Source organism: Piliocolobus tephrosceles, chromosome 6, assembly GCF_002776525.5.
Source record: "Piliocolobus tephrosceles isolate RC106 chromosome 6, ASM277652v3, whole genome shotgun sequence".
NCBI lineage: Eukaryota > Metazoa > Chordata > Mammalia > Primates > Cercopithecidae > Piliocolobus > Piliocolobus tephrosceles.
In genome coordinates this window covers 47,441,620-47,469,125 of record NC_045439.1, presented here as the reverse complement: position 1 = coordinate 47,469,125, position 27,506 = coordinate 47,441,620, and the positions used below count along the sequence as shown (strand labels likewise).

At 37.3% G+C, this 27,506-nt stretch overlaps 1 protein-coding gene across 1 annotated transcript in view; it reads left to right on the top strand.

Annotated features, from left to right (window-relative positions):
- The window catches only part of LRRC9 (leucine rich repeat containing 9), a 141,735-nt gene that overhangs the window by 22,140 nt on the left and 92,089 nt on the right, over positions 1-27,506 (top strand). Inside the window, exons 8-12 of the mRNA XM_026456290.2 lie at positions 2,404-2,559; positions 14,151-14,347; positions 15,250-15,381; positions 20,922-21,098; positions 21,426-21,543. Coding sequence (XP_026312075.1) covers positions 2,404-2,559; positions 14,151-14,347; positions 15,250-15,381; positions 20,922-21,098; positions 21,426-21,543 — 780 coding nt within the window. The remainder of the gene's footprint in view (positions 1-2,403; positions 2,560-14,150; positions 14,348-15,249; positions 15,382-20,921; positions 21,099-21,425; positions 21,544-27,506) is intronic.

Genomic DNA, 27,506 nt, shown 5'->3' with positions numbered 1-27,506 from the left:
ACACGGTGTGTATGTGTAATGTGATATACATATATTACATTTTCTTTATCCATTCACCTATTGATGGCATTTAGATTAATTCTAAATCTTAACTATTGTGAATAGTGCTGCAGTAAACGTGGGGGTGCAAGTATCCCTTGGATACACTGATTTCCTTTGTTTTGGATAAATACCCAGGAGTGAGGTTGCTGAATCCTTTGGAAGTTCTGCTTTTAATTTTTTGAGAAAACTCCATCCTGTTTTTCATAATGGCTGTACTCATTTACATTTCTACTAACAGCATATGAGAGTTCCCTTTTTTGGGCCCAGGCGAGCAGATCACTTGAGGTCAGCAGTTTGCAACCAGCCCGGCCAACATGGTGAAGCCCCATCTCTACTAAAAATACAATAGACATTAGCCGGGTGTGGTGGCAGGTGCCTCTAATCCCAGCTACTCAGGAGGTTGAGGCAGGAGAATTGCTTGAACCCAGAAGGCAGAGGTTGCAGTGAGCCGATATTGCGCCACTGCACTTCAGCCTGAGCGACAGAGTGAGACTCCATCTCAAAAAAAAAGAGTTCCCTTTGCTCTGCATCCTCACCAGCATCTCTCTTTTTTTTTTCCTGTCTTTTTGATAATAGCCATTCTAACTGGATGAGATTATATTGTGATTTTTATTTGTATTTCCATGATGGTTAGTTAGTGATGAGCATTTTTTCCTATACCTAGTGGCCATTCGTATGATATCTTTTGAGAAATGTCTATGCAGTTCCTTTGTCCACCTTCTGGTTGGATTATGTGTGTGTGTGTGTGTGTGTTTCATTTGTGTGTGTATGTGTTTATTTTTTTTGTTTTTTGTTTTGCTGTTGAGTTGTTGTAAGTTCCTTGCATATTCTGGATATGAGATCCTTATTGGATGAGTAGTTTGCAAATATTTTCTCCCTTCCATAGTTTGTCTCTTCACTCTGTTGATTGTTTCCTTTTGCTGTGCAGAAGCTTTTCAGTTTAATGTAGTACCATTTGTCTATTTGTTTTTGTTGCCCATGCTTTTGAAGTATTAGTCATAAAATCCTTGCCTAGATCGATGTCCTGAAACATTTTCTCTTTTTTCTTCTAGTAGTTTTATGGTTTCAAGTTTTACATTTAAGTCCATTTTTTGAGTTGATTTTTGTATACGTTGAGAGATAGGGGACTAGTTTCATTCTTCTGTATGTGGATATCCTATTGTTTTAGTTTGAAGAATTTATTAGAATTATTTTTAGCTGTAACTGACCCACAGAATTTTGTATTGGATTTCCTATTGTCTCCAAATAGGAAAAAAAAAAATCAAGAAACACTAATTCCCGTTTCTTAAGTTACAATTTTTTCTTTTAACTCAGTTGCACTTCAGAAATTAAGCTTTTCTTTATCAAAGATATTTAATCAGTATATCATGATCCTAAAACAAATTTTTTTCTTGACTGTTCTTTGTTATGATTGTCTTATTTTTGGCAGGGGAATTTGGTGATTTCAGTTGCAGTACTTCATAATATGCATGGGGAAAGAGAATTCTTTTGGCCTCTCATCATACTATGTATTTGTTTCTATTCTGCCTTTTATGCCAGAAAATTATATTAGGATCTTGATTATCCACTCCATACTAAATAAATTTCATAAGAAAAGACTGCATCTGTAGAAAATACAAGTCTAAGAGTGTAAAAGTCTTCCAACTTACTTGCTTTCATTATTTCAGGTAAACAAAACCATGTCAGATTTTTTATAATGCCTCAAATTTGTTTATGGTCTTCTCAGATAGTTCTTTTTAACTAACATAACTCTCAAGTACCATTTAGCTGGTGCATTTCTTAATTATGGACTTAATCAATTGATAATAACTGAATGATGCATTGTTATTAAGGAATGCAAGATAAATGGATTTGATAGACATTTAGTAATTTGCTTAGCCTAATGAACATTCTTTTATAAATTTGAAAAAAAATTAAATTCCTTAGCCATGCTTTTAAAAAATTAATTGAGTAATGTTATATTTGCTTTTAATTCTTATTAATTTCTTTTATTCCCTGAGTTAATCAAATAGGAATAACGAGTTATATGTTTGCTCTAATTGTTCTGCCTCATTACCTGTACTATTTTATACATTACATTTTATCTGTAGTCTCTTTATATTGTTATCCTGGAAATAAATGTGAATTTGCCTCACACTTTATGCCTCACAAAGAAAATCTTTGGAATTTTATATCTTTTATTAAGTTGAAATATAGAACTCTGTGTAGCCATTGTCACTCCAGCTATCATCTTTATTAGTACGTGAGCATGCAAATCATCTAAATTGTTATATAGAACATACCGTACTTATATAATACCACTAATAATTGCCTATAATTTGTTTTAGCTAATTTTTATGTTGTTTTCTTTCTTACTTTTAGACGACAGCAATGAAAAAAATAATGTATTACAATATGCGTATAAAAACTCTTCAGAGGCATCTTAATGAAGACCTTGAAAAACTGAATGATCGAAAATGCAAATTACAAAAGTTGCCAGAAGAACGAATAAAATTATTCAGCTTTGTGAAGAAAACCGTAAGATTTAGTAATGTAAAATTCCAGTGGCCATATCTTAAGAAAACTGTTAGATAAGATAGCAAGCAATATCTTTTAAATTATGTATATAATACACACACACACACACGTAATTACTACTGAATTTCAAGTTAAGCTTGCTCCAAAAAAGTTTTGATTCCAAGTACTTAACTAAGCTGCATTCTGTGCTTAGAAGTCTGCAATTCAAAAAAGGTGTAGGTTTATTAAATTATGAATTTTGTTTAAAAAACTATATATTTTAACATGAGTTAGAGTGTTACAAAAATTGTTAGACTTATTTCAGCTGTGTTTTTATTAGATGCCAGCAGGCTGTGCTCAAAATTCATTTGCTTGTTTAAGGTGCTAAAAAAAAAAAAAAAAAAAAAACCCTTTACTAATAATATTAAGGTATACGACAAAGTGGGAATTTTAAGTCAAGCTATATTTTAGTAGTTTGTATGCATTTTTATTTAGAATAAATTGGATTTCTTTTACTAAAAGTAGACCCTGAAAAAGTAAGCATTATTTAACTCAAAACAGAATCTTGTATATATAATAATTCTTGTATTTTTTTCAGTATGAGGAAATAATGGATTATTCAACAAATGGTGTTAGAAAAGTAGTCAAACTATTTGGGAGCTGGAGAGTTGGATCCTTCATTTGCACTTTACCAAATGTAAATACCAGTAGGAAAAAAAGAATTAAATGTAAAAATGAAAACATGCAAACTTGAAGAATAAATATATAGATGGATATATTTATCTGATCTCAGCCTGCTAAAGATTTTCTAGAAATCACAAAGAAATAAAATGTAGATTTGATTTTTTAAAAACCAGTGAAATGCTTTTGTATTTAAAATCATCATTAATAAATGTAAACAAAAAATGAAACTGAAAAGTGTCTTCAACAAACATGATGGACAAAGGGTCAATATCCTTAGTATAAAAAGGTGCTCATATGTAAAACAAAATAAAAGGTAAATGTCTAAATAGAAAAATTGAGCCAAGTATGTAAACTAGAATTTTGCAAAAGTAGAAATAAAAATAGGACTAAGAAGCATTTGAAAGAACTCAATTTGATGATTAATTTCCAAATGTTAATTTAAGATACCAAGAAACTGTTTTACCTATAAACTGTCAAAGTATGACACATGACAGTACTCAGGCTGGTGAAGACGGATGTGACACACTAGATACCACTTATGGAAGTGTAACTTTGGTCATATGTATAGCAGCCTAAAAAAGCTGAGTTTTTGACCCAGTAAATCTACTTCTAGCACTCTATTGTAAATATGTATATAAAAGGATATATATAAAAATATTTATATATATATCATTGCACTATTAATAATTTAAAAATTGGAAACAATCTAAATGTTTAATGAGAAGAGTTATACACTCAAGATAGAATAGTGTGTAGCTATTAATATTAAAAACCAAAGTTTTGAAATACATTTAATGCTTTTTTAAAGTGAGCAGTTCTTATTATAATTAGAAAAATATTCTTAAAGTAAAACATTAATAAAATTTAATTAAAATTAATAATAAAAAAGATTTCAATAAAAATCACAAGAGATCAATATATGGATATCACTTTATATCTGTTATTTTCATGTGCAAATGCATGTATTAAGTAAAATCTGCAAATGAGAAAAATAATGGCTATAGATATATACAAATATATACATTTTAATGAATATGCTTAATCTGTTTTCTAACACCTGGATATATCTATTATAGAAGAGTACTGGTAACTAGTAAATTTCCACTTATATACACTTGCCCTTATAGAGTACAACTTATCTGCTGTTGTTGTTGTTGCTTTTATTTTACTTTAAATTCCAGGATACATGTGCAAAACATGCAGGTTTGTTACATAGGTATACATTTGACATGATGGTTTGCTGCACCTATCAACCTGTCATCTAGGTTTTAAGCCCCACATGCGTTAGGTATTTGTCCTAATGCTCTCCCTCCCGTCGCCCTCCACCCCACAACAGGCCCTGGTGTGTGATGTTCCCCTCCCTGTGTCCATGTGTTCTCATTGTTCAGCTCCCACTTCTGAGTGAGAAAATATGGTGTTTGGTTTTCTGTTCCTGTGTTAGTTTGCTGAGAATGATGGCTTCCAGCTTCATTCATGTCCCTGCAAAGGACATGAACTCATTCTTTTTAATGGCTGCATAATACTCCATGGTGTATATGTGCCACATTTTCTTTATCCAGTTTGTCACTGATGGGCATTTGGGTTGGTTCCAAGCCTTTGCTATTGTAAATAGTGCTGCAATAAACATATGTGTGCATATGTCTTTATAGTAGAATGATTTATAATCCTTTGGGTGTATACCCAGTAATGGGATTGCTGGGTCAAATGGTATTTCTGGTTCTAGATCTTTGAGGAATCGTCACACTGTCTTTCACAATGGTTGAACTAATTTACACTCCCACCAACAGTGTAAAAGCGTTCTTACTTCTCCACATCCTCTCAAGCATCTGTTGTTTCCTGACTTTTTAATAATTGCCATTCTAACTGGCGTGAGATGGTATCTCATTGTGGTTTTGATTTGCATTTCTCTAATGACCAGTGATGATGAGCTTTTTTTCATACGTCTGTTGGCAGCATAACTGTCTTCTTTTGAGAAGTATCTGTTCGTATCCTTCAATCACATTTTGATGGGGTTGTTTTTTTCTTTTAAATTTGTTTAAATTCCTTGTAGATTCTGGATATTAGACCTTTGTCAGATGGGTATCTTGCAAAAATTTTCTCCCATTCTGTAGATGGCCTGTTCAATCTGATGATAGTTTCTTTTGCTGTGCAGAAGCTCTTTAGTTTGATTAGATCCCATTTGTCAGTTTTGACTTTTGTTGCCATTGCTTTGGGTGTTTTAGTCATGAAGTCTTTGCCCATGCTTATGTCCTGCATGGTATTGCCTAGGTTTTCTTCTAGGGTTTTTATGGGTTTGGGTTTTACATTTAAGTCTTTGAGCCATCTTGAGTTACGTTTTGTGTAAGGTGTAAGGAACGGGTCCAGTTTCTGTTTTCTGCATATGGCTAGCCAGTTTTCTCAGCACCATTTATTAAATAGGGAATCCCTTCCCCATTTCTTGTTTTTGTCAGGTTAGTCAAAGATCAGATGATTGAAGAAATGTGGTGTTATTTCTGAGGTCTCTGTTCTGTTCCATTGGTCTATATATCTGTTTTGGTACCAGTATCATGCTGTTCTGGTTACTGTAGTCTTGTAGTATAGTTTGAAGTCAGGTAGTGTGATGCCTTGAGCTTTATTCTTCTTGCTTAGAATTGTCTTGGCTATACAGGCTCCTTTTTGGTTCCATATGAAATTTAAAGTAGTTTTTTCTTTTCTTTTTTTTTTTTTGAGACGGAGTCTCGCTCTGTCGCCCAGTCTGGAGCACAGTGGCTGGATCTCAGCTCACTGCAAGCCCCGCCTCCTGAGGTTAGGCCATTCTCCTGCCTCAGCCTCCCAAGTAGCTGGGACTACAGGTGCCCGCCACCTCGCCTGGCTAGTTTTTTGTATTTTTTCAGTAGAGACGGGGTTTCATTGGGTTAGCCAGGATGGTCTCGATCTCCTGACCTTGTGATCCGCCCCTCTGGGCCTCCCAAAGTGCTGGGATTACAGGCTTGAGCTACCGCGCCCAGCCTTAAAGTAGTTTTTTCTAATTCTGTGAAGAAAGTCAAAGGTAGCTTGATGGAATAGCATTGAATCTATAAATTTCTTTGGGGAGTATGACCATTTTCACGATATTGATTCTTCCCATCCATAAGCATGGAATATTTTTCCATTTGTTTGTGTCCTCCCTTATTTCCTTGAGCAGTGGTTTGTAGTTCTCCTTGAAAAGGTCCTTCATGTCCCTTATAAGTTGTATTCCTAGGTAATTTATTCTCTTTCTAGCAATTGTGAATGGGAGTTCACTCATGATTTGGCTCTCTGCTTATCTGTTATTGGTGTTTAGGAATGGTTGTGATTTTGTACATTGATTTTGTATACTGAGACTTTGCTGAAGTTGCTTATCAGCTTAAGGAGTTTTGGGCTGAGATTGTGGGATTTTCTAAATATACAATCATGTCATCTGCAAAAAGAGACAATTTGACTTCCTGCCTTCCTATTTGAATACCTTTATTTTTTTCTCTTGCCTGATTTCCCTGAACAGAACTTCCAATACTATGTTGAATAGGAGTGGTGAGAGGGGGCATCCTTGTCTTCTGCAATGTTTCCAGCTTTTGCCCATTCAGTATGATACTGGCTGTGGGTTTGTCATAAATAGCTTTTATTATTTTGAGATATGTTCCAGCAATACCTAGTTTATTGAGAGTTTTTAATATGAAGGGCCGTTGAATTTTATCGAAGGCCTTTTCTGCATCTATTGAGATAATCGTGGGTTTTGTCATTGGTTCTGTTTATGTGATGGATTATGTTTATTGATTTGCTTATGTTGAACCAGCCTTCCATCCTAGGGATGAGCTGACTTGATTATGGTGGATAACCTTTTTGATGTGCTGCTGGATTTGGTTTGCCAGTATTTTATTAAGGATTTTCCATGGATGTTCATCAGGGATACTGGCCTGAAATTTTCTTTTTCTGTTGTATCTCTGCCAGCTTTTGGTATCAGGATGATACTGGCCTCATAAAATGAGTTATGGAGGAGTCCCTCTTTTTCTATTGTTTGGAATAGTTTCAGAAGGAATGGTACCAGCTCCTCTTTGTACCTCTGACAGAAGGTGGCTGTCAATCCATCTGGTCCTGGGCTTTTTTTGATTGGTAGGATATTAATTACTGCCTGAATTTCAGAACTTGTTATTGGTCTATTCAGAGATTCAACTTCTTTCTGATTTAGTCTTGGGAGGGTGTATGTGTTCAGGAATTTATCCATTTCTTCTAGATTTTCTAGTTTATTTGTGTAAAGGTGTTTGCAGTATTCTCTGATGGTAGTTTGTATTTCTGTGGGATCAATGGTGATATCCCTTTATCATTTTTATTGTGTCTATTTGATTCTTCTCTCTTTTCTTCTTTATTAGTCTAGCTAATGGTTCATCTATTTTGTTGATCTTTTCAAAAAACCAGCTCTGGCATTCATTGATTTTTTGAAGGGTTTTTCATGTCTCTGCCTCCTTCAGTTCTGCTCTAATCTTAGTTATTTGTCTTCTGCTAGCTTTTGAATTTGTTTGCTCTTGCTTCTATAGTTCTCTTAATTGTGAAGTTAGGGTGTCGATTTTTAGATCTTTCCAGCTTTCTGTTGTGAGCACTTAGTGCTGTAAATTTCTCTCTTAACACTGCTGTAGCTGTGTCCCAGATATTCTGGTACATTGTCTCTTTGTTCTCATTGGTTTCAAATAACTATTTTATTTCTGACTTAATTTTGTTATTTTCCCAGTATTATTCAGGAGCAGGTTGTCAATTTCCATATTGTTGTGTGGGTTTTAAGTGAGTTACTTAATCCTGAGTTCTAATTTAATTGCACTGTGGTCTGAGGGACTGTTTGTTATGATTTCCATTCATTTGCATTTGCTAAGGAGTATATTACTTCCAATTATGTGATTGATTTTAGAATACATGCTATGTGGTGCTGAAAAGAATATATATTCTTGATTTGGGGTGGAGAGTTCTGTAGATGTCTATTATGTCTGCTTGGTACAGAGCTAAGTTCAAATCCTGAATATCCTTGTTAACTTCCTGTCTTGTTGATCTGTCTAATATTGACAGTGAGGTATTAAGGTCTCCCAGTATTATTGTGTGAGTGTCTAAGTCTCTTTGTAGATCTCTAAGAAGTTATTTTATGAATCCGGGTGGTCCTGTATTGGGTGCATATATATTTAGGATAGTTAGCTCTTATTGTTGCATTGATCCCTTTACCATTATGTGATACCCTTCTTTGTCTTTTTTGATCTTTGTTGGTGTAAAGTCTGTTTTATCAGAGACTAGGATTGCAACTCCTGCTTTTTTTTTTTTTTTTTTGCTTTCCATTTGCTTGGTAAATACTCCTCCATTCCTTTATTTTGAACCTATGTGTGTCTTTGCACATGAGATGGGTCTCCTGAATACAGCACACCAATGGGTCTTTAATCTTTATCCAGTTTGCCAGTCTGTGCCTTTTAATTGGGGCATTTAGCCCATTTACATTTAAGGTTAATATTATTATGTGTGAATTTGATCCTGTCATCATGATGCTAGCTGGTTATTTTGCACATTAATTTATGCAGTTTCTTCATGGTGTCATTGTCTTTATATTTTGGTATGTTTTTGCTGTGGATGGTACCAGTTTTTCCTTTCTCTATTTAGTGCTTCCTTCAGGAGCTTTGTAAGGTAGGCCTGGTGGTGACAGAATCCCTCAACATTTGCTTCTCTGTAAAGGATTTTATTTCTCCTTCACTTATGAAGGTTAGTTTGGCTGGATATGAAATTCTGGGTTGAAAATTCTTTTCTTTAAGCATGTTGAATATTGGCCCTCACTCTGTTCTGGCTTGTAGGGTTTCTGCAGAGAGATCTGCTGTTAGTCTGATGGGCTTCCCTTTGTAGGTAACCTGACCTTTCTCTCTGGCTGCCCTTAACATATTTTACTTTGTTTCAGTGTTGGAGAATCTCACAATTATGTGTCTTGGGGTTGCTCTTCTTGAGGAGTATCTTAATGGTGTTCTCTGTATTTCCTGAATCTGAATGTTGGCCTGTCTTGCTAGGGTGGGGAAGTTCTCCTGGATAATATCCTGAAGTGTGTTTTCCAGCTTGGTTCCATTTTCCCCATCACTTTCAGTGACCCCAATCAATCAGAGATTTGATATTTTCACATAGTCCCATATTTATTGGAGGCTTTGTTCATTCCTTTTCATTCTTTTTGCTCTAATCTTGTCTTCATGCCTTATTTCAGTAAGTTGATCTTCAATCTCTGACATCTTTTCTTCTGCTTGATCGATTTCAGCTATGGATACTTGTGTATGCTTCACAAAGTTCTTGTGCTGTGTTTTTCAGCTCCATCAGGTCATTTATGTTCTTCTCTAAACTGGTTATTCTAGTTAGCAGTTCCTGCAACCTTTCATGAATGTTCTTAGCTTCCTTGCATTGGGTTAGAACTTGCTCCTTTAGCTCAAAGGAGTTTGTTATCACCCACCTTCTGAAGCCTACTTCTGTTAATTCATCAGTCTCATTCTCTGTTCAGTTTTATGCCCTTGCTGGAGAGGAGTTGCAATCATTTGGAAGAGAAGAGGCATTCTGGTTTTTGGAATTTTCAGCGTTTTTGTGCTGGTTTTTCCTCATCTTCATGGATTTATCTACCTTTGATCTTTGAGGCTGATGACCTTCGGATGGGGTTGTGTGAGGGTCCTTATGTTGATCTTGATATTGTTGCTTTCTGTTTGTTAGTTTTTCTTCTAACAGGCCCCTCTTCTGCAGGTCTGCTGCAGTTTGCTAGAGGTCTACCCCAGACCCTGTTCATTTGGGTATCACCAGTGGAGGCTGCAGAATAGCAAAGACTGCTGCCTGCTCCTTCCTCTGGAAGCTTCATCCTGGAGGAGCACTGGCCTGATGCCAGCCAGAGCTCTCCTGTATGAGGTGTATGTCGACCCTGTTGGGAGGTGTCTTCCAGTCAGGAGGCATGGGGGTCAGGAACCCACTTGAGCAGGCAGTTTGTCCCTTAGCAGAGCTGGTGCACTGTGCTGGCAGAATCTTTCTTGTCAGGATTAGCTGCTCTCTTCAGAGCTGGTAGGCAAGAACAATTAAATCTGCTGAAGCTGTGCCCACAGCCACCCCTTCCACCAGGTGCTCTGTCCCAGGGAAGTGGGGGTTTTATTTGTAAGCCCCTTACTGGGGCTGTTACCATTCCTTCAGAGATGCCCTGCCCAGTGAGGAGGAATCTAGAGAAGCAATCTGACCACAGCCACTTTGCCACCCAGCCCAGACCTCCCAATCTCCTTAGCACTGTCAGGGAAAAACCACCTACTAAAGCCCCAATAATGACAGACACCCCTGCCCCAACCAATCTCAATCAACCCAGGTCAACTTCAGACTGCTGTGCTGGCAGCAGGAATTTCAAGCTAGTGGTTCTTAGTTTGCTAGGCTCTGTGGCAGTGGGACCCACTGAGCGAGACCACTTGGCTCCCTGGCTTCAGTCCCCTTTGCAGGGGAGTGAATGATTCTGTCTTGCAGGGGTTCCATGGCGGGCGCCTGTAGTCCCAGCTACTCAGGTGACTGAGGCAGGAGAATGGCATGAACCCAGGAGGCGGAGCTTGCAGTAAGCTGAGATCACATCACTGCACTCCAGCCTGGGCGACAGAGCAAGACTGTGTCTCAAAAAAAAAAAAAAAAAAAAAAAATACTCCTGCAACTAGCTCAGTGTCTGCCCAAACAGCTGCCCAGTTTTGTGCTTGAAACCCAGAGCCTTGGTGGTGTAGGCACAAGAGGGAATCTCCTGATCTGCAGATTGCAAAAATGGTGGGAAAAGCATAGTAACCTGGCTGGATAGCAGAATCCCTCATGGCTTCCCTTGGCTGGGGGAGGGAGGTCCCTGCTCCTTGCACTTCCTGGGTGATGCAACACCCCATCCTGCTTCTGCTTACCATTCATGGGTTGGACCTACTGTCTAACCAGTCCCCATGAGATGAACAGGCACGTCAGTTGGAAATGCAGTAATCACCTGCCTTCTGCATTGGTCTCACTGGAAGCTGCAGACCAGAGATGTTCCTATTCAGCCATCTTGACCCCCCTCCTCAGTACAATTTATCTTTAAATTACATAAGGCTTACTGCCCGAGGTAATTTATAGATTCAATGCCATCCCCATCAAGCTACCAATGAGTTTCTTCACAGAATTGGAAAAAACTGCTTTAAAGTTCATATGGAACCAAAAAAGAGCCCACATTGCCAAGACAATCCTAAGCCAAAAAAGAACAAAGCTGGAGGCATCACACTACCTGACTTCAAACTATACTACAAGGCTACAGTAACCAAAACAGCATGGTACTGGTACCAAAACACACATATAGACCAATGGAACAGAATAGAGCCCCCGGAAATAATACCACACATCTACAGCCATCTGATCTTTGACAAACCTGACAAAAACAAGAAATGGGGAAAGGATTCCTCATTTAGTAAATGGTGCTGGGAAAATTGGCTAGCCATAAGGAGAAAGCTGAAACTGGATCCTTTCCTTACTCCTTATATGAAAATTAATTCAAGATGGATTAGAGACTTAAATGTTAGACCTAATACCATAAAAATCCTAGAAGAAAACCTAGGTAATACCATTCAGGACATAGGCATAGGTAAGGACTTCATGTCTAAAACACCAAAAGCAACGGCAACAAAAGCCAAAATTGACAAATGGGATCTAATTAAACTAAAGAGTTTCTGCACACCAAAAGAAACTACCATCAGAGTGAACAGGCAACCTACAGAATGAGAGAAAATTTTTGCAATCTACTCATCTGACAAAGGACTAATATCCAGAACCTACAAAGAACTCAAACAAATTCACAAGAAAAAAACAAACAACCCCATCAAAAAGTGGACAAAGGATATGAACAGACATTTCTCAAAAGAAGACATTCATACAGCCAACAGACACATGAAAAAATGCTCATCATCACTGGCCATCAGAGAAATGCAAATCAAAACCACAATGAGATACCATCTCACACCAGTTAGAATGGCAATCATTAAAAAGTCAGGAAACAACAGGTGCTGGAGAGGATGTGGAGAAATAGGAACACTTTTACACTGTTGGTGGGACTGTAAACTAGTTCAACCATTATGGAAAACAGTATGGCGATTCCTCAAGGATCTAGAACTAGAAGTACCATATGACCCAGCCATCCCATTACTGGGGATATACCCAAAGGATTATAAATCATGCTGCTATAAAGACACATACACATGTATGTTTATTGCGGCACTATTCACAATAGCAAAGACTTGGAATCAACCCAGATGTCCACCAGTGACAGACTGGATTAAGGAAATGTGGCACATATACACCATGGAATACTATGCAGCCATAAAAAAAGATGAGTTTGTGTCCTTTGTAGGACCATACTGCCCAAGGTAATTTATAGATTCAATGCCATCCCCATCAAGCTACCAATGAGTTTCTTCACAGAATTGGAAAAAACTGCTTTAAAGTTCATATGGAACCAAATAAGAGCACACATTGCCAAGACAATCCTAAGCCAAAAGAACAAAGCTGGAGGCATCACGCTACCTGACTTCAAACTATACTACAAGGCTACAGTAACCAAAACAGCATGGTACTGGTACCAAAACACACACATAGACCAATGGAACAGAATAGAGCCCCGGAAATAATACCACACATCTACAGCCATCTGATCATGCTGTTATAAAGACACATGCACACATATGTTTATTGCAGCACTATTCACAATAGCAAAGGCTTGGAATCAACCCAAATGTCCATCAGTGACAGACTGGATTAAGAAAATGTGGCACATATACACCATGGAATACTATGCAGCCATAAAAAAAGATGAGTTTGTGTCCTTTGTAGGGACATGGATGCAGCTGGAAACCATCATTCTCAGCAAACTGTCGCAAGAATAGAAAACCAAACACCGCATGTTCTCACTCATAGGTGGGAACTGAACAATGAGATCACTTGGACTCGGGAAGGGGAACATCACACACCGGGGCCTATCATGGGGAGGGGGGAGTGGGGAGGGATTGCATTGGGAGTTATACCTGATGTAAATGACGAGTTGATGGGTGCTGATGAGTTGATGGGTGCAGCACACCAACATGGCACAAGTATACATATGTAACAAACCTGCACATTATGCACATGTACCCTAGAACTTAAAGTATAATAATAATAATAAAATAAAAATAAATAAATAAATAAATTACATAAGGCTGAGATTAGAATTAGGCAAAAGGGGTTCTTGCTGTGGGCCCAGAATTTAAGGGAGTACCCAAAAACCTTAGTAATCAAGATAAATAACACCCAATGCACCATTTTTAAATATCCACATTAATGCAAAAAGTTCATTATGATAAATGTAAAAACCCCAAAATAACAATATCTTAAGACCAGTGCTGTCTTGTAAGACCAGTGCTGAGTCATGTAAGAGACTAAGACAAAAGGAAAAATGTGCACCTCTATATATATGCTTTTGTGTATTTCTACTAGTTATTTTTTTCCAGAACACCAAAGTGGTTGAAAAATACTTAAAAATTGAAAAGTAGGTGTGTTAGAAATTACATTATTTGAATTTTAAATATTTGTACTAAAACCAGTATTTATTTTAATTTTACTTTGGCTTTAATAGAGGTGAACTTATTAAAACTATTTGAAAATCTGTTGCTTTGCTTATTTTCAATTGAGAGACTGCCATGTTTGAAGTGGTTAAGGTTGGCACTTGGTCAAGAGAAACTGGCTAACTGAATTTGCACCCAAGTTGAAATCACACGTTTGGCATGTTTTTATGAAATTTAGCCTGTTTATTACCTAGATTTCCACTTTGTTCATTTAAATTAAAATTTGATATAAGATCCCATTAAAAATTAATATCTGAATTCTGACTTTGCCTAGACCATGTTTCATTTTTATTTTGCTCTCCGATGCAATGTTTTCCACAGTTGGAACGAGAACTGGCTGAACTCAAGGGCTCGGGCAAAGGGCACAGTGATGGATCCAATAACAGTAAAGTAACTGATCCTGAAACATTGAAGAGTTGTGAAACTGTCACTGAAGAACCAAGTCTTCAACAGAAGATATTGACCAAACTAAATGCCTTGAATGAAAGGGTAACATTCTGGAACAAAAAACTAGATGAGTATGTTTAATTAATTATTTAGTTCTTCAGATTTGAAACCGAGAGAATCAGAATGTTTTGGGCCATCATTGACCCTAGTTCCCTTCCTCAGGAGTGTGAACAATTACAGTATGAAGTAAAGCATGAATTATATTCTTAGTACTAGTTCCTAGTACTTATAATCATCATGGGTTAAAAGCTGGCATACAGTTTTTTTTGTAGAGGCAGTTCTTAATTAGGAACAGTAAGCTTCCTCCCAGTGGCTTCCTGTCATATCACTGCTCTAGTGTCTGCAAACTAAAAACAATAGAGCCTCTGCTGGTGCATAAACTCACCAAATAGATGAGACCTAGCAAAGCCCACACACAGCAGAAACAAGTTCAGTCTCAATTATCAATTCGAAATGTAAAGCAAGAAGGCTTAGCAAGGACTGTGAATTTTTTTATTTACTAAGGCACTAAGTGGATAAGTTAAGTGTGCCCTGTGATAATACTAAAAATGATAGTAACATGTATTGGGTTTTTACTTTGTGCCAGACTCTTTGCTAAGATCTTTACATGTACTTTGCATATAACTCTCAAAACAGCCATTTTAGAAATAAGGACTATGAATATTGCCATTTTACTAAGAAAACTGAGGCATAAAAAGTCCAAGTGACATGTCTGAGAGCTGAAAGCTGTAAGTGGTAGAGCAAGGGTAGTCTTCTAGCCTTCGCATATTCTGAGAGTAGCAAAATTAAAGGTGATTTTAATTGCCAAAAATAGAATATCCTTTACATGGTTTAACTGTTAACACCAAACTTTCTTTATCCATTGAAAGGAAGCCTTGTGTTTTAACATCAGTTAAAAAAAGGTCTATCATAAGTTTTAATGTTGTGATTTGTAGATCATTCTAATAGCTGTATGTATTTTTCTCTCCAATAGAATTGAAGCAATTTATCATATTGAAGTAAAACAAAAGAAGAAAAGTCATGGCTTATTGATCCCACTTTTGTTAACTGAGTTAGAGACTGTGGGAAATTTCCATTTTGAAGAAGGCACTCGATCTGATGACTGGTAAATCTGTTAGAAATTTAGTATAGCTTTAAAAATAATTTAAGTACTTAGGATCATCAACCACAATATCAACTTGTAAAATCCTAGAATGTCCCATTTTTGAAACATTTCTCATGCAGAATATTCATCTATTGAAAATTGGCAGGCATCTATTGAAAATTGAAAATTACCTACTTTCCACCTATACATTTCTGTTTATGCCATTATCATGAGCCAGCCTTGAAGACATCCTAATGATTTATCATTGCTCTTTATTCAGTTTTCCTTAGCCCAGGAGCAGAATATAATTTAGAAAAAAAAGTTTATAATCAAGTTTTAATTTTTCATATGTTTATACTGTTTGTTTCTGGAATGGATATAATGCATGTTTCTGAATATTGGTTGAGAAACTGGAACAGAGCAGGAATGCCAAAGCAGGACTGGCAACAGCAGGTTGCCAACATGGGAGGAGACTGTCTAGCAAATCTTCTGTAGGTCTGTGATCAGAGTGGAACCCACTGTTTAGAGATAGCTACAGTCAGGATGCACAAGAACACTACATGTTAGGATAAAGTATATGCTTATACCAGGAATTCAGGTCAAAAGCTTGTATCAGCAAAAATGGAGAGACACCAGATTCAAGCAGAAAGCAGACAGCCAGGCTTTAGAACCAAGGCCTACTAGTAGATACTAGGAAGTGGTTGTGTTGCTTCAATTAGAGGGGCACAATTTTAAATTACCCTTTAAAAAAAAAGTCATGAAGAAAATCATTGTTAAGTATGACTTTCACATTTCTGAGTCATTTTTTTTTTCAGAATTGAGGAGCCTGTGAAACAGAGAAAGATTGCTCTAGAGCCACAGTAGGAACTGGGTACATGGGGGAAAATACACCAGGAGACATGTCAAACTATAGAATGGACTTGGCACATAACCCTGGAGCATGATTTTACTTGAAGTCAATGTCAAAATAAATACTATTTTTTACAGTGTAGAATGTACAACTTACACTAACTTTTTAGAAAAAAACTGTCATTGTTATGGGTTACTTTAAACCAAGTCCCCTGATTTCTATTAGACATGGCTTTTCTCTCACCTCTGTGAGTAAAAGCTTCTCAAAGGTCTTGGGAGAACTCTGATGGAAAAGCGTAAGAAGCTCTTCGCAAGGGAAAAAGAGGCCTTTTAAAATACTTTCCTTTGTATTAGCACATCCATTTGCCCAGCAGTTACTACTGTTTGCTTAACCGCATTATTTGATTTTTATATACAAAGATATAAAAGGTGTTCATCCAGTTCCCATGTAAACAAGTAAAGGCCTTGACTTTTCAAGTGCAAAAACTGAATGGTGTGTCTTTACTGGGTGCACATTTATATTCACTCAACCTAACGGATTTTTTTTTTTTTTTTTTTTGAGATAGAGTCTCACTGTGTTCCCCAGACTGGAGTGCAGTGGCCTGATCTCAGCTCACTGCAACCTCTGCATCCCAGGTTCAAGCGATTCTCCTGCCTCAGACTCCCGAGTAGCTGAGATTATAGGTGCATGCCATCACACCCGCTAATTTTTGTATTTTTAGTGGAGACGGGGTTTTGCCATGTTGGCCAGGCTGGTCTCAAACTCCTGGCCTCAAGTGATCTTCCTACCTTGGCCTCCCAAAGTGCTGGGATCACGGGCATGAGCCACTGTGCCCAGCCCTAAACAGGATTTTTAAAAATTATTTCTGTTTCTTTTTAACTTATTGCAAAGGAAGCTCTTTGCAACAAGTGGATTAATGAAAAAAAAATGTAAAAGCAAAATGACCAAAAAGCCATTTAGATAACTATGTCAGCCTGATAGTAAATTAGGTGGATTTGATGGATTTTGATTAGCATTAACCTGTTTACTTGGTTTTAAAAAGAGTAACCTTGATTTATTTTAAGGAATAAATCAAATACATGTTAGCAGAATTTAAAGGACTGTTTTTTAGTTTTAGCATACTGCAAGTTTGGATACTTTTTCTCTGATCTTTTATGTATGTTAAGAAATAACTACTAAGTGCTTTAAATTGCTATGCTACATTTCTAGTTGTTTTATTTAAACATTGACTTATTAATATTTTTAAGGCTAAGGATTCAGTATTTAAATAAAAAGTATTTGAGTAGAACTAGGACTGAAAGATTTTCTGTTAAAATTACCTTTATGTCTTTAACAACAACAAAACACAGCATGTTTCTAATTGTATGTCATTATCTCTTAGCTTCATTTCTTTTATGAAATAAAATTATTATATTTTCCAGTTTTAAAAAATCTTATTTTATAGAGACATGCTAGTTGAGTGGATTATTGCTACTATACCTTTATTATTATAGGTTCATATTATTTACTGATGTGTTGCCAATTGAGTTACCCATTGACATCAGACAAGATTTATCAAGTAGGGACTCTGAAGCATAAAAGATGCTGTCCTTGTGCCTGAGAAGCTGTCAACCTGGTTATAGATACAGTCTATTTACAACTAAAAAAACCTTTAAAATACCACGAAACAATATATAAGTGACTCTGTAAGCTCCTTTGGGGAAGATACGATGTTTTGTGTGTCTTACAAGTCATAACATCTAGCATGGGGCTGGATTAATAGCCCAGTATATATTTACTAGTTGAAGCTTCCATATCACTTTATAGATACTCAACAGTTTTGCTTTGGTGTATATAATGACTTTCAGTAATTAATCTGCCTCTTTATAAAGATTTCATGCTATACTATCTCAAGGAGCTACAGAAGCAGAAACTTTTTGTTTTATAGAGTTTTGAAACTGTTATGTTGATTTAAGTCAGTAAGCCTGTAAAAATATTTATTAAACCCTTATCTAGGATTATAAAGTATATTTTAATAGATTAAGCATCAAACATTTAAAAACATGTGTATCCTACATTTGCTAAATGAACACATTATTGTATATTAACAAAATTTGTAGGCATATTTCTGTGTAACTGAATATATTAGTCATTGATACATATCATTGTGAATGTTTATACCGTCAAGTCCCGCTGAATGAATGAGGATAAGGTACACAGTTCTGCTGATTCTAAAGGATTTGAACAGGAGTTATGATTAGTTTAGAGACTATACAGTGGAGAATAATGAATCCTCTACTGTAGGTGAAGAGTCTGAATGTAATTTGGAAGGCAACAAATAGCTGCAAAAGCTTTTGTTTTGTTTTATTGGCAGACTCTTCACCTACAGTGAAGGATCAATGTTCTCCACGGTATGGTTTTAGACTATCTTAACTTCTGTTCAAATCTTTTAAAGTCAGCTGAACTGTGTACCGCACTGCTCTGGAAGCAAACATAGTACTCCACCACATAAGTGGTTTTGTTCGTTCTGTTTCCTTCACCCAGAATGCTTTTGCATACCTCACCCTTACTTCATCATTGTTCAGCTGCTGAATTCCTGGGCAATATAAAATCTCCATGAAAAAATCACACTTCATAGCTCCTGCCTTCCTGGGGGACCAGCCTAGAAGCTAGATATTGCCTATTCATTCCTTCCACCCATTCATGAGACACCTCAAGCCCAATATCCACTATATAGCAAAAGCTTTATCTAAAACACCTGCAGCCCTAGTTTCTATCAGAGTGCAGAAAGCTTCCAGGACATGTTATTTAGGGGAAATTTGACAGATTTAGCAAATGATCCCTCTATGGGAGGCGCACTAGCTTCCCCACCTCAGATGATAATGTGGCTGTTTTAGTAGGTCCTCTGAACTGGTTAGCAGGCATCATGCTTGATTGCAGCAACACTATTCATATCTGTCTCCTCTACCAGACTGTGAGCTCCTCTGAGATTAGTTTGATTTAGGCAGCTCTCTTTTCAACTCTAAGGGAGAAGTAATTTATAAGATCCTGGCTGCATTCATTAAGTATTTGCTTGTGAGAAATATAGATGCCCTAAGTTAGGAGCTCGCTATTAGGCTCAAGGAGAGGCTACCCATCAGGAAGCTCACCTCTGTGACTTTAGCTCACACCCATTTCAGATCCTGGTTGATTATGTAGGTGAGGACCTAGATCTTTCATTAAAGGCAAATGTATTCCTTATAAGATCATTTACTTCCTTCTCAAAATGATCCATTTTTCAATCTCATCTTAATCTAGGTTCTGTGCTAGACAGGACCGGAATTTTATGCGTATGGCCAGGTGAGGGCAGCAGAGAGCAAACAAGCACTTCAGTGTTCTTATCTTCACACAGCTGGCTCCTGCTGCTCCTCCTCCAATTTTCAGATCAAATATCTTAACGTCTCTGAAAGGTCTTCCCCAAGGCCCTATCTTAAGTAGGTCCCCTTTGCATTCCTTACCCCAAGCTTCTCTTCAGAGCCCTTATCAGTTTAGAAATTTTATTTCTGGCTTTACTTGTTTAGGCTTCATTAGAGCAGACATTGCCTCTTTCATATCCGTATTCATAGTCAGGAAGTTATTTCAGTAGTCCAATGAGAGATCGTGGTGATTGGGATTAGGATGGTAACAGTGGTGATGATAAGACATGATCATATTCAGGATGGATTCTAGATGTAGAGCCAGGTGAACTTCCTAAAGAATTAGATAATGGGGCCAGGCACGGTGGCTCACGGCTGTAATCCCAGCACTTTGGGAGGCTGAGGCAGGGGGATCACCAGGTCAGGAGATCGAGACCATCCTGGCTAACACGGTGAAACTCCGTCTCTACTAAAAATACAAAAAATTAGCCGGGCGTGGTGGCAGGCGCCTGTAGTCCCAGCTACTCTGGAGGCTGAGACAGGAGAATGGCGTGAACCCGGGAGGCGGAGCTTTTAATGAGCTGAGATCGCGCCACTGCCCTCCAACCTGGGCGACAGAGCGAGACTCCATCTCAAAAACAAAAACAAACAAACAAAAAGAATTAGATGCTGGTAAGGAAGAAAGGACAGGATTATTCCTACGGTTTTGACTTAAGCTACCAGTTAAATGGTGGTGCCATATACTGAGATGGAAAATACTCAGAGGAGCAGGTTTGGGGTGCAGTGTTAGTTATGTTAAGTTGGAGTCACCTATTTAATATGGAGATGGACATATCAAGTAGGTAGTTAGATATTCAAGTCTGGGTATAACCAGCTAAGTTGGGTAGAGATCAAGACTAGAAATAAAATGTTGTAATTTATCAGGATGTATAGACAGCCAAGGAACCGTGAAATCATCTAGGGAGAGTGTTCATGGAAACAAGAGGAAGGCCAAAGGCTGATCCCTGGGCAGTTCAACATCTAAAAGTCTGTCTGAGAAGACCCAGCAAAGAAAACTATGAAAGAGCAGCCAATAAGAGGAAGGCGTGTATAGTTTCCCTGAAGCTAAGAAAGAAAGTGTTTCAGAAAGTGAGGATTGCTTAACCAACGTGTCTTCCAGGCAGAACAAATGTGCAATAAATGAATAAATAAACAGAGCCACTATATGATTACAGTATCTTTAGCAAAAAAACCCACAAAATATGAGCCATAGCTTTTATCATACGTAATCTTCTGTTCTTAAACATTTTAAGGAAAATCTGTTATTCTCTTCATGTATATTCTGTATGCCCACATAGGTTTAATTTCTGCTATGAATTAATTCTGTCACGTTTTTGTGCCTGGGACTTCAGAACATATGGTATTACAGGAGTAAAAGTAAAACGCATCATTAAAGTTAACAACCGTATTCTGAGATTAAAATTCGAAGAGAAATTTCAAAAGTTTTTGGAGAATGAAGATATGCATGATTCAGAGTAAGAAGTTGAATTCTTTATGGAACAACTTTAAAAAGTTTGATCGTATTTGTAAAATTTCTATTTTAAAAGTTTACAGCATTAAAAATACACATATACCTTGTTAGTAAATGTTTCCTTTTTATGCATCTCCCATGGCTAGGATGACCTCATAATTTATCCACATAGAGCTTGTTTTTGAGGTTGAAGGCAGGGGAGCTATTAATAATGACACTAGAACATTGCATGTAAATGAGAAATATCCCTGGCAGGACATATGGTTATCTCATCTACGGCTAAGCTTTTGTGAAATCAATCCTCAAACTTTCTGTTTCACTTATTCTTAAGGAGCTACCGAAGGATGCTGGAATGCCTTTTTTATGTTTTTGATCCTGAAGTTACAGTGAAGAAAAAGCATCTTCTACAAATACTTGAAAAAGGATTCAAAGAGAGTGAAAAAAGCAAGGTAGCATAAAATGTCTTTTAGAATAATGCTTTCTTCCTAGCAAGTGGAGCTCTGCCACTGGTTAAGCATGATTCCCAATCCTTTTATCCATATTTATAGTAAACTTCTACTGCTGTTTCACAAAAAGCTTAGTGTTATTATGGAAAGTATAGCATCTTTCCTCTTTGGATTATACCAAAGTAAGTTTATCAATTACTACTGTCTGACCCTACTTCTAGGGATCTTATTTTTATGTTGTGATCCTTTTGTTGATGGTTTTGAAATCTGCTTTTTAAATTGGCTATACATCTTTCATCTGTTGTAAACTCTCCAGAGTCTTCACCTTGAAACAATTCAGTCACTTAACTCCACTGTACTTTGTAGCTATTGTCCTGTTTTCACTTTCTTTTTACTGCTACCATTTCTTTATTCTCTACTTCACTATCCCCATCTTGCTGCTGATCTTGCTTTATCATTGGTAACTTCTGATGCCCCAAGTACCCAACCAATTTTTCTCAGACCTCCACCGTCTTCACGAGGCAGCTGTAGCACACTGGTGTAGAGCAGCGCTTCCCAATCCTTTTCACATCATGACACACATAAAATGATAATATTGCTGCATTTGGATCCCGATTTCACTCCTCAGCAGCTACGTGACTTCACCTTTCTGTTCATCTGTTTCTTCCTATCTGTAAAATGAAGATGATGATAATATCTATTTTGCAGAGTTAGGATTTAGTGAGATAATGCATTAAAAAGTTATTGGATATTTGTACACCAGTGTTCATGACATCACTATTCAAATAGCCAAAAAACTAGAAACAATGCAAATATGCATCAACAGATGCATGGATAAACAAAAGTGGAATATACATACAATGGAATGCTATTCAGTCATAAAAAGAAATGAAATTCTGAAACATCCTACAACATGGAAGAACCTTAGAAACATTATGCTAGTGAAATAATAAGCCAGACGAAAATGGAAAAATATTGTAAGATTCCATGTATGTGGAGTACCTAGAATAGGCAAATTCAAAGACAGAAAGTAGAATAGAGGTTACCAGAGGCTCTGGGAGAGGAAGGGGTAGGAGTTACTGTTTAATGGGTACAGAGTTTCAGTTTGGAATAATGAAAAAGTTCTGGAAATGGATGATGGTGATGGTTGCACAACAATGTGAATGTACCTAATGCCACTGAATTGTATGCTTGAAAATGGCTAAAATGGTACATTCTATCTTGTGCGTATTTTGCCACAATAAAAAAAATCACCCCCCAAAAAAGCATTCCATACACTCAATGGGGAATAGGTTGGTGGGAGTAGAAGCAGATGACAGGGCACTATGGGGGGGAGTTATTGCAGCAGCTCAGGCCGTAGAAGTTGGTACTCTGCTGCAGGGTGGTGGTGAGAGTGCTCTCATTGTACTTTATAGAGAATTAAGAAGGAGGTGAGGAATTCAGGGTTTTACAAGGCAGAGTGAATTGCTCACATTCAGTCCAGAGAACTATGAACCATTATCAGGAGAGGGTGAGGGAAGGATGAGGCTAACACTTCTGTGTTTTCCACCTACCAGCCCCTCTGCTGAGTACTTTATCTTCTGCATCTCCTAAAAGAGATGAACCATCTCCTTTAATTCTCCCACAGCTCTCTGTGCTGCTCTGTCCAAAAGAGTAGCCACCACCCACATGTAACTATTAAGCATTTGAAGTGTGGCTAGTCCAAATTGAGTATACTGAAAGTTTAAAACAAGCACTGTTTTTAAAGACTGAGTATGGAAAAAACACTATAATTTTTATATTGAATACAAGTTGACTTGATAGTATTTTGGACATATTAGATTAAATAAGATAATAAGATTTACCAAAAAAAACTCTTGGATCAATGCCTGGCACCAAGAAAGTTTTTGATATTTTATTTTGAAAGTTTTAAATATTTTTATTTTTGAATTTTTATTATTGTCTGAAACATTTGACACTATTGATTGCCTTCTCCTTTTTGAAACTCTCCTTTGGCATCCGTGATATTACACTATTGTTATCCTCCTATTTTTCTGATTGTTATTTGCTTCCTTTTTGTCCCCCATTTTGCCTCTAAACATGAGAATAACACAGGTTAAAGTCTCCTGATCTTCCCTTTTTTCTTCACACACTGTCAATTACTGTCATTGTTAAGATCCTAGAAATGGGAGAAACATCAGCGTGTAGCATGTAAAAGATGAGATGAGCTACATTTCTGTGCTATGATGTGTACATAATGGGTCAGGATAAATATTTGTGTTCTGCATTGTTTAAGAGATGGGCTCTGATTTAAAAGACAACTGTGTAAGCAGTTTAGAAGAGAGGTTTGGCTAAGGTTGGCAGTATCTACAGGCAGAGGGCTGGCTGTAGTGGGGAAGAAGAAACTATTTGACTAACAAACATACCTAAGGTTAAGTCCACTTTCTAGTTGGAAGAGGAAGGAGCTCTTTCTTTCACTTCAGGATGAAGTGTTCAGTAGTAAGGGTGGGAGAGTATGTGAGTAAATCTACTCACATAGCTTGATTTCATTCCCTATCAAATTGTTTGTAATCAAGGACTTGGTCAATAAATGCAGAGACTATCACATATTCCCTTATGGTTTCTCCAAAATGTACATCTTCAGTTAGGCTATCTCTTCCTCTCTGCTGTGACACCTACAGCTGCCATTCCTGCATGGTTAATATACTTTATTCCTCTTATACAGTATGTCTAAAACCAGCCTTTTAAAACTGTAAATTCAGGGTTACATGTGTAGGCTTGTTATTTAGGTAAACTTGTGTCATGGGGGTATGTTGTACAGATTATTTTGTCACCCAGGTATTAAGCCTAGTACCCATTAGTTATTTTTCCAGCTCCTCTCCTTCCTCCTACCCTCCTCCCTCCAGTAGACCCCAATATCTGTTGTTCCTCTTTATGTGTTCATGTGTTCTCATCATTTAGCTCCCACTTATTAGTGAGAAAATGTAGTATTTTGGGTTTCTTTTCCTGTGTTAGTTTGCTAAGGACAATGGCTTCCAGCTCCACCCATGTTCCTGGAAAGGCTGCATAGTATTCCATGGTGTATATGTATCACATTTTATTTATCCAGTCTGAGCATTTAGGTTGATTCCATGCCTTTGCTATTGTGAACAGTTTGCAGTGAACATATGTATGCACGTGTCTTTATGACAGAACGATTTATATTCCTTTAGGTATATACCCAGTAATGGGATTGCTGGGTCAAATGGTAGTTCTGTTTTTAGGTCTCTGAGGAATCATCACACTGTTCTTCACAATGGTTGAACCAATTTACACTTCCACCAAAAATGTATAAGCATTCCTTTTTCTCCACAGCCTTGCCAGCCTCTGTTATTTTTTGACTTTTTAATAATAGCCATTCTGACTGAATTAGATGGTGTCTCATTGTGGTTTTGATTTGCATTTCTCTAATGATCAGTGAGGATGAGCTTTTTTTCTTACGCTTATTGGCCACATGTATGTCTTCTTTTGCAAAGTGTCTGTTCATGTCTTTTGCCCACTTTTTAATGGGGTGATTTTATCTTTTGTAAATGTGTTTAATTTCCTTATAGATCTGGATATTAGACCTTTCTTGGATGCACAGTTTACAAAAATTTTCTCCCATTATGTAGATTGTCTGTTTACTCTGTTGTTTCTTTTGCTATGCAGAAGTTCTTAAGTTTAATTAGATCCCATTTGTCAATTTTTGCTTTTGTTGCAATTGCTTTCGATGTCTTCCTCATGTAGTCTTTGCCCATTCCTGTGTCCAGAATGGTATTGTCTAGGTTGTGTGAGGGTTTTTACAGTTTCAGGTTTTACATTTAAGTTTAACTCCATCTTGAGCTGATTTTTCATATATGGTGTAAGAAAGGGACCCAGATTCAATCTTCTGCATATAGCTAGCCAGTTATCCCAGCACCATTTATTGAATAGGGGTTCCTGTCCCCATTGCTTGTTTTTGTCAGCTTTGTTGAAAATGAAATGGTTGTAGGTGTGCTCCCTTATTTCCAGGCTTCCTATTCTGTTCCATTGGTCTATGTGTCTGTTTTTGTGCCAGTACCATGCTGTTTTCCTACTGTAGACCTGTAGTGTAGTTTGAAGTTGGATGGTGTGATGCCTCTAGAATTATTCTTTTCGCTTAGGATTGGCTTGGCTATTTGGGCTCTCTTTTGGTTCCATTTGAGTTGTAAAATAGTTTTTTTCTAGTTCTGTGAAGAATGTCACTGGTAGTTTGATAGGAATAGCATTGACTCTATGAATTGCTTTGGGCAGTATGGCCATTTTAACAATATTGATTCTTCCTGTCCACGAGCATGGAATGTTTTTCCATTTGTTTGTGTCATCTCTAATTTTAAAACCAGCCTTTAATCTTTTTCCCATAAGCAGCTCTCTCCTGGTCTTCTTTCCTAATTTCTATAACAATACTGTCATTTCCTTCACTGAACATGCTTAAAGTCTTGGAATTATGTTCAACCCCTCCCTTTTCCATTATCCCCACATCTAATCATTTTCCAGTGGTTCTTCATTTCTCTCCCTAATCCCATTGTCTGCCACCACTTTCAACCCTTAGAACTTTCCTTCTAATCTTTGCCATTGTTTCCTAATAGGCAACACTGCCCTTGGTCATGCCCCCTAGTTCTTCCATTTTTCACAGTACAAACAAATTAATCTTTCTTTTTTTTTTTTTTTTTTTTTGAGACGGAGTCTTGCTGTGTCTCCTGGGCTGGAGTGCAGTGGCCGGATCTCAGCTCACTGCAAGCTCCGCCTCTCGGGTTTTACGCCATTCTCCTGCCTCAGCCTCCGGAGTAGCTGGGACTACAGGCGCCCGCCACCTCGCCCGGCTAGTTTTTTTTTTTTTGTATTTTTAGTAGAGACGGGGTTTCACCGTGTTAGCCAGGATGGTCTCGATCTCCTGACCTCATGATCCGCCCGTCTCGGCCTCCCAAAGTGCTGGGATTACAGGCTTGAGCCACCGCGCCCGGCCTAATCTTTCTTAAAACATGATTTTCGTAGTGTACATTGCACTGTGTCCGTGATGAGAAACTTTCAGTAGCTTCCCATTACATATAATGATGATGTCCACATTCCTCTTCCTGGCACTGAAGGCCTCTGACAACCCTCACAATCTAGCTTCAACCTATCTCCCTATTACCAAATATGCCAAGTGCCCCTAATGAAGTATGTAGTCTACTTGTGATTCTCCTAAGTACAGCTCATACCTCCCTTTGATGAAATGCTGTTTTCTATTTTTTCCTTGCAACAGACTTAATGATCCTTGCAGTCCTAGCTCAAGGGCTTCTTCCTTTGTGTGACTTTTCCTGAATTTTCAAACAGTAGGTGCCCTTTTACCTAGTTTGCAGGTTAACCCAAAAAGTCAATTAAAATGGAGAACTGTAAACAAATCATTTACTTAACAAATCCTTTAATATAACTTTAAACATAAATTTACATTCATGTGTCAATCTTCTATGTAGGTCCAAAGGCTTTGACTATGAAATTGGAACTCTTACTAGTCTTTCTTGTATCAGCCATAACCATGTTTCATATTAGTTTTGGTTTCCTTAAAGTTGAGCATGCACTTAAAGATTCTTGCAAAGTAACTCGAATGTAAGAATCCTTCTAGTTTGTCTGATTCCCCCCACCACCCCAAACTTTTGCATTTGCTTTGTCTACACATGCCTTGCCAGAAGTTTTTAATGATTATCTTCTATTGAATTTTACTCATTTTTCCAAAACTGTTCAAAGAAACAACTCCTCTTCTATTTTATAGCTTTAAATAATATATGTAATTTCATAACAACTACAACTGGCATAAGCAAGTCTGGGAACAAAATTAACTGACTCTTGGGGTAAGCATACAACACAGCTGGATACAGTAGAAGTACATCCGTGTTTTTAAAAGTTCCATTTTATCCCTGAACTGCCATCATACTATGAGTTATATAGACAACAAAAAATACTGGTTAATC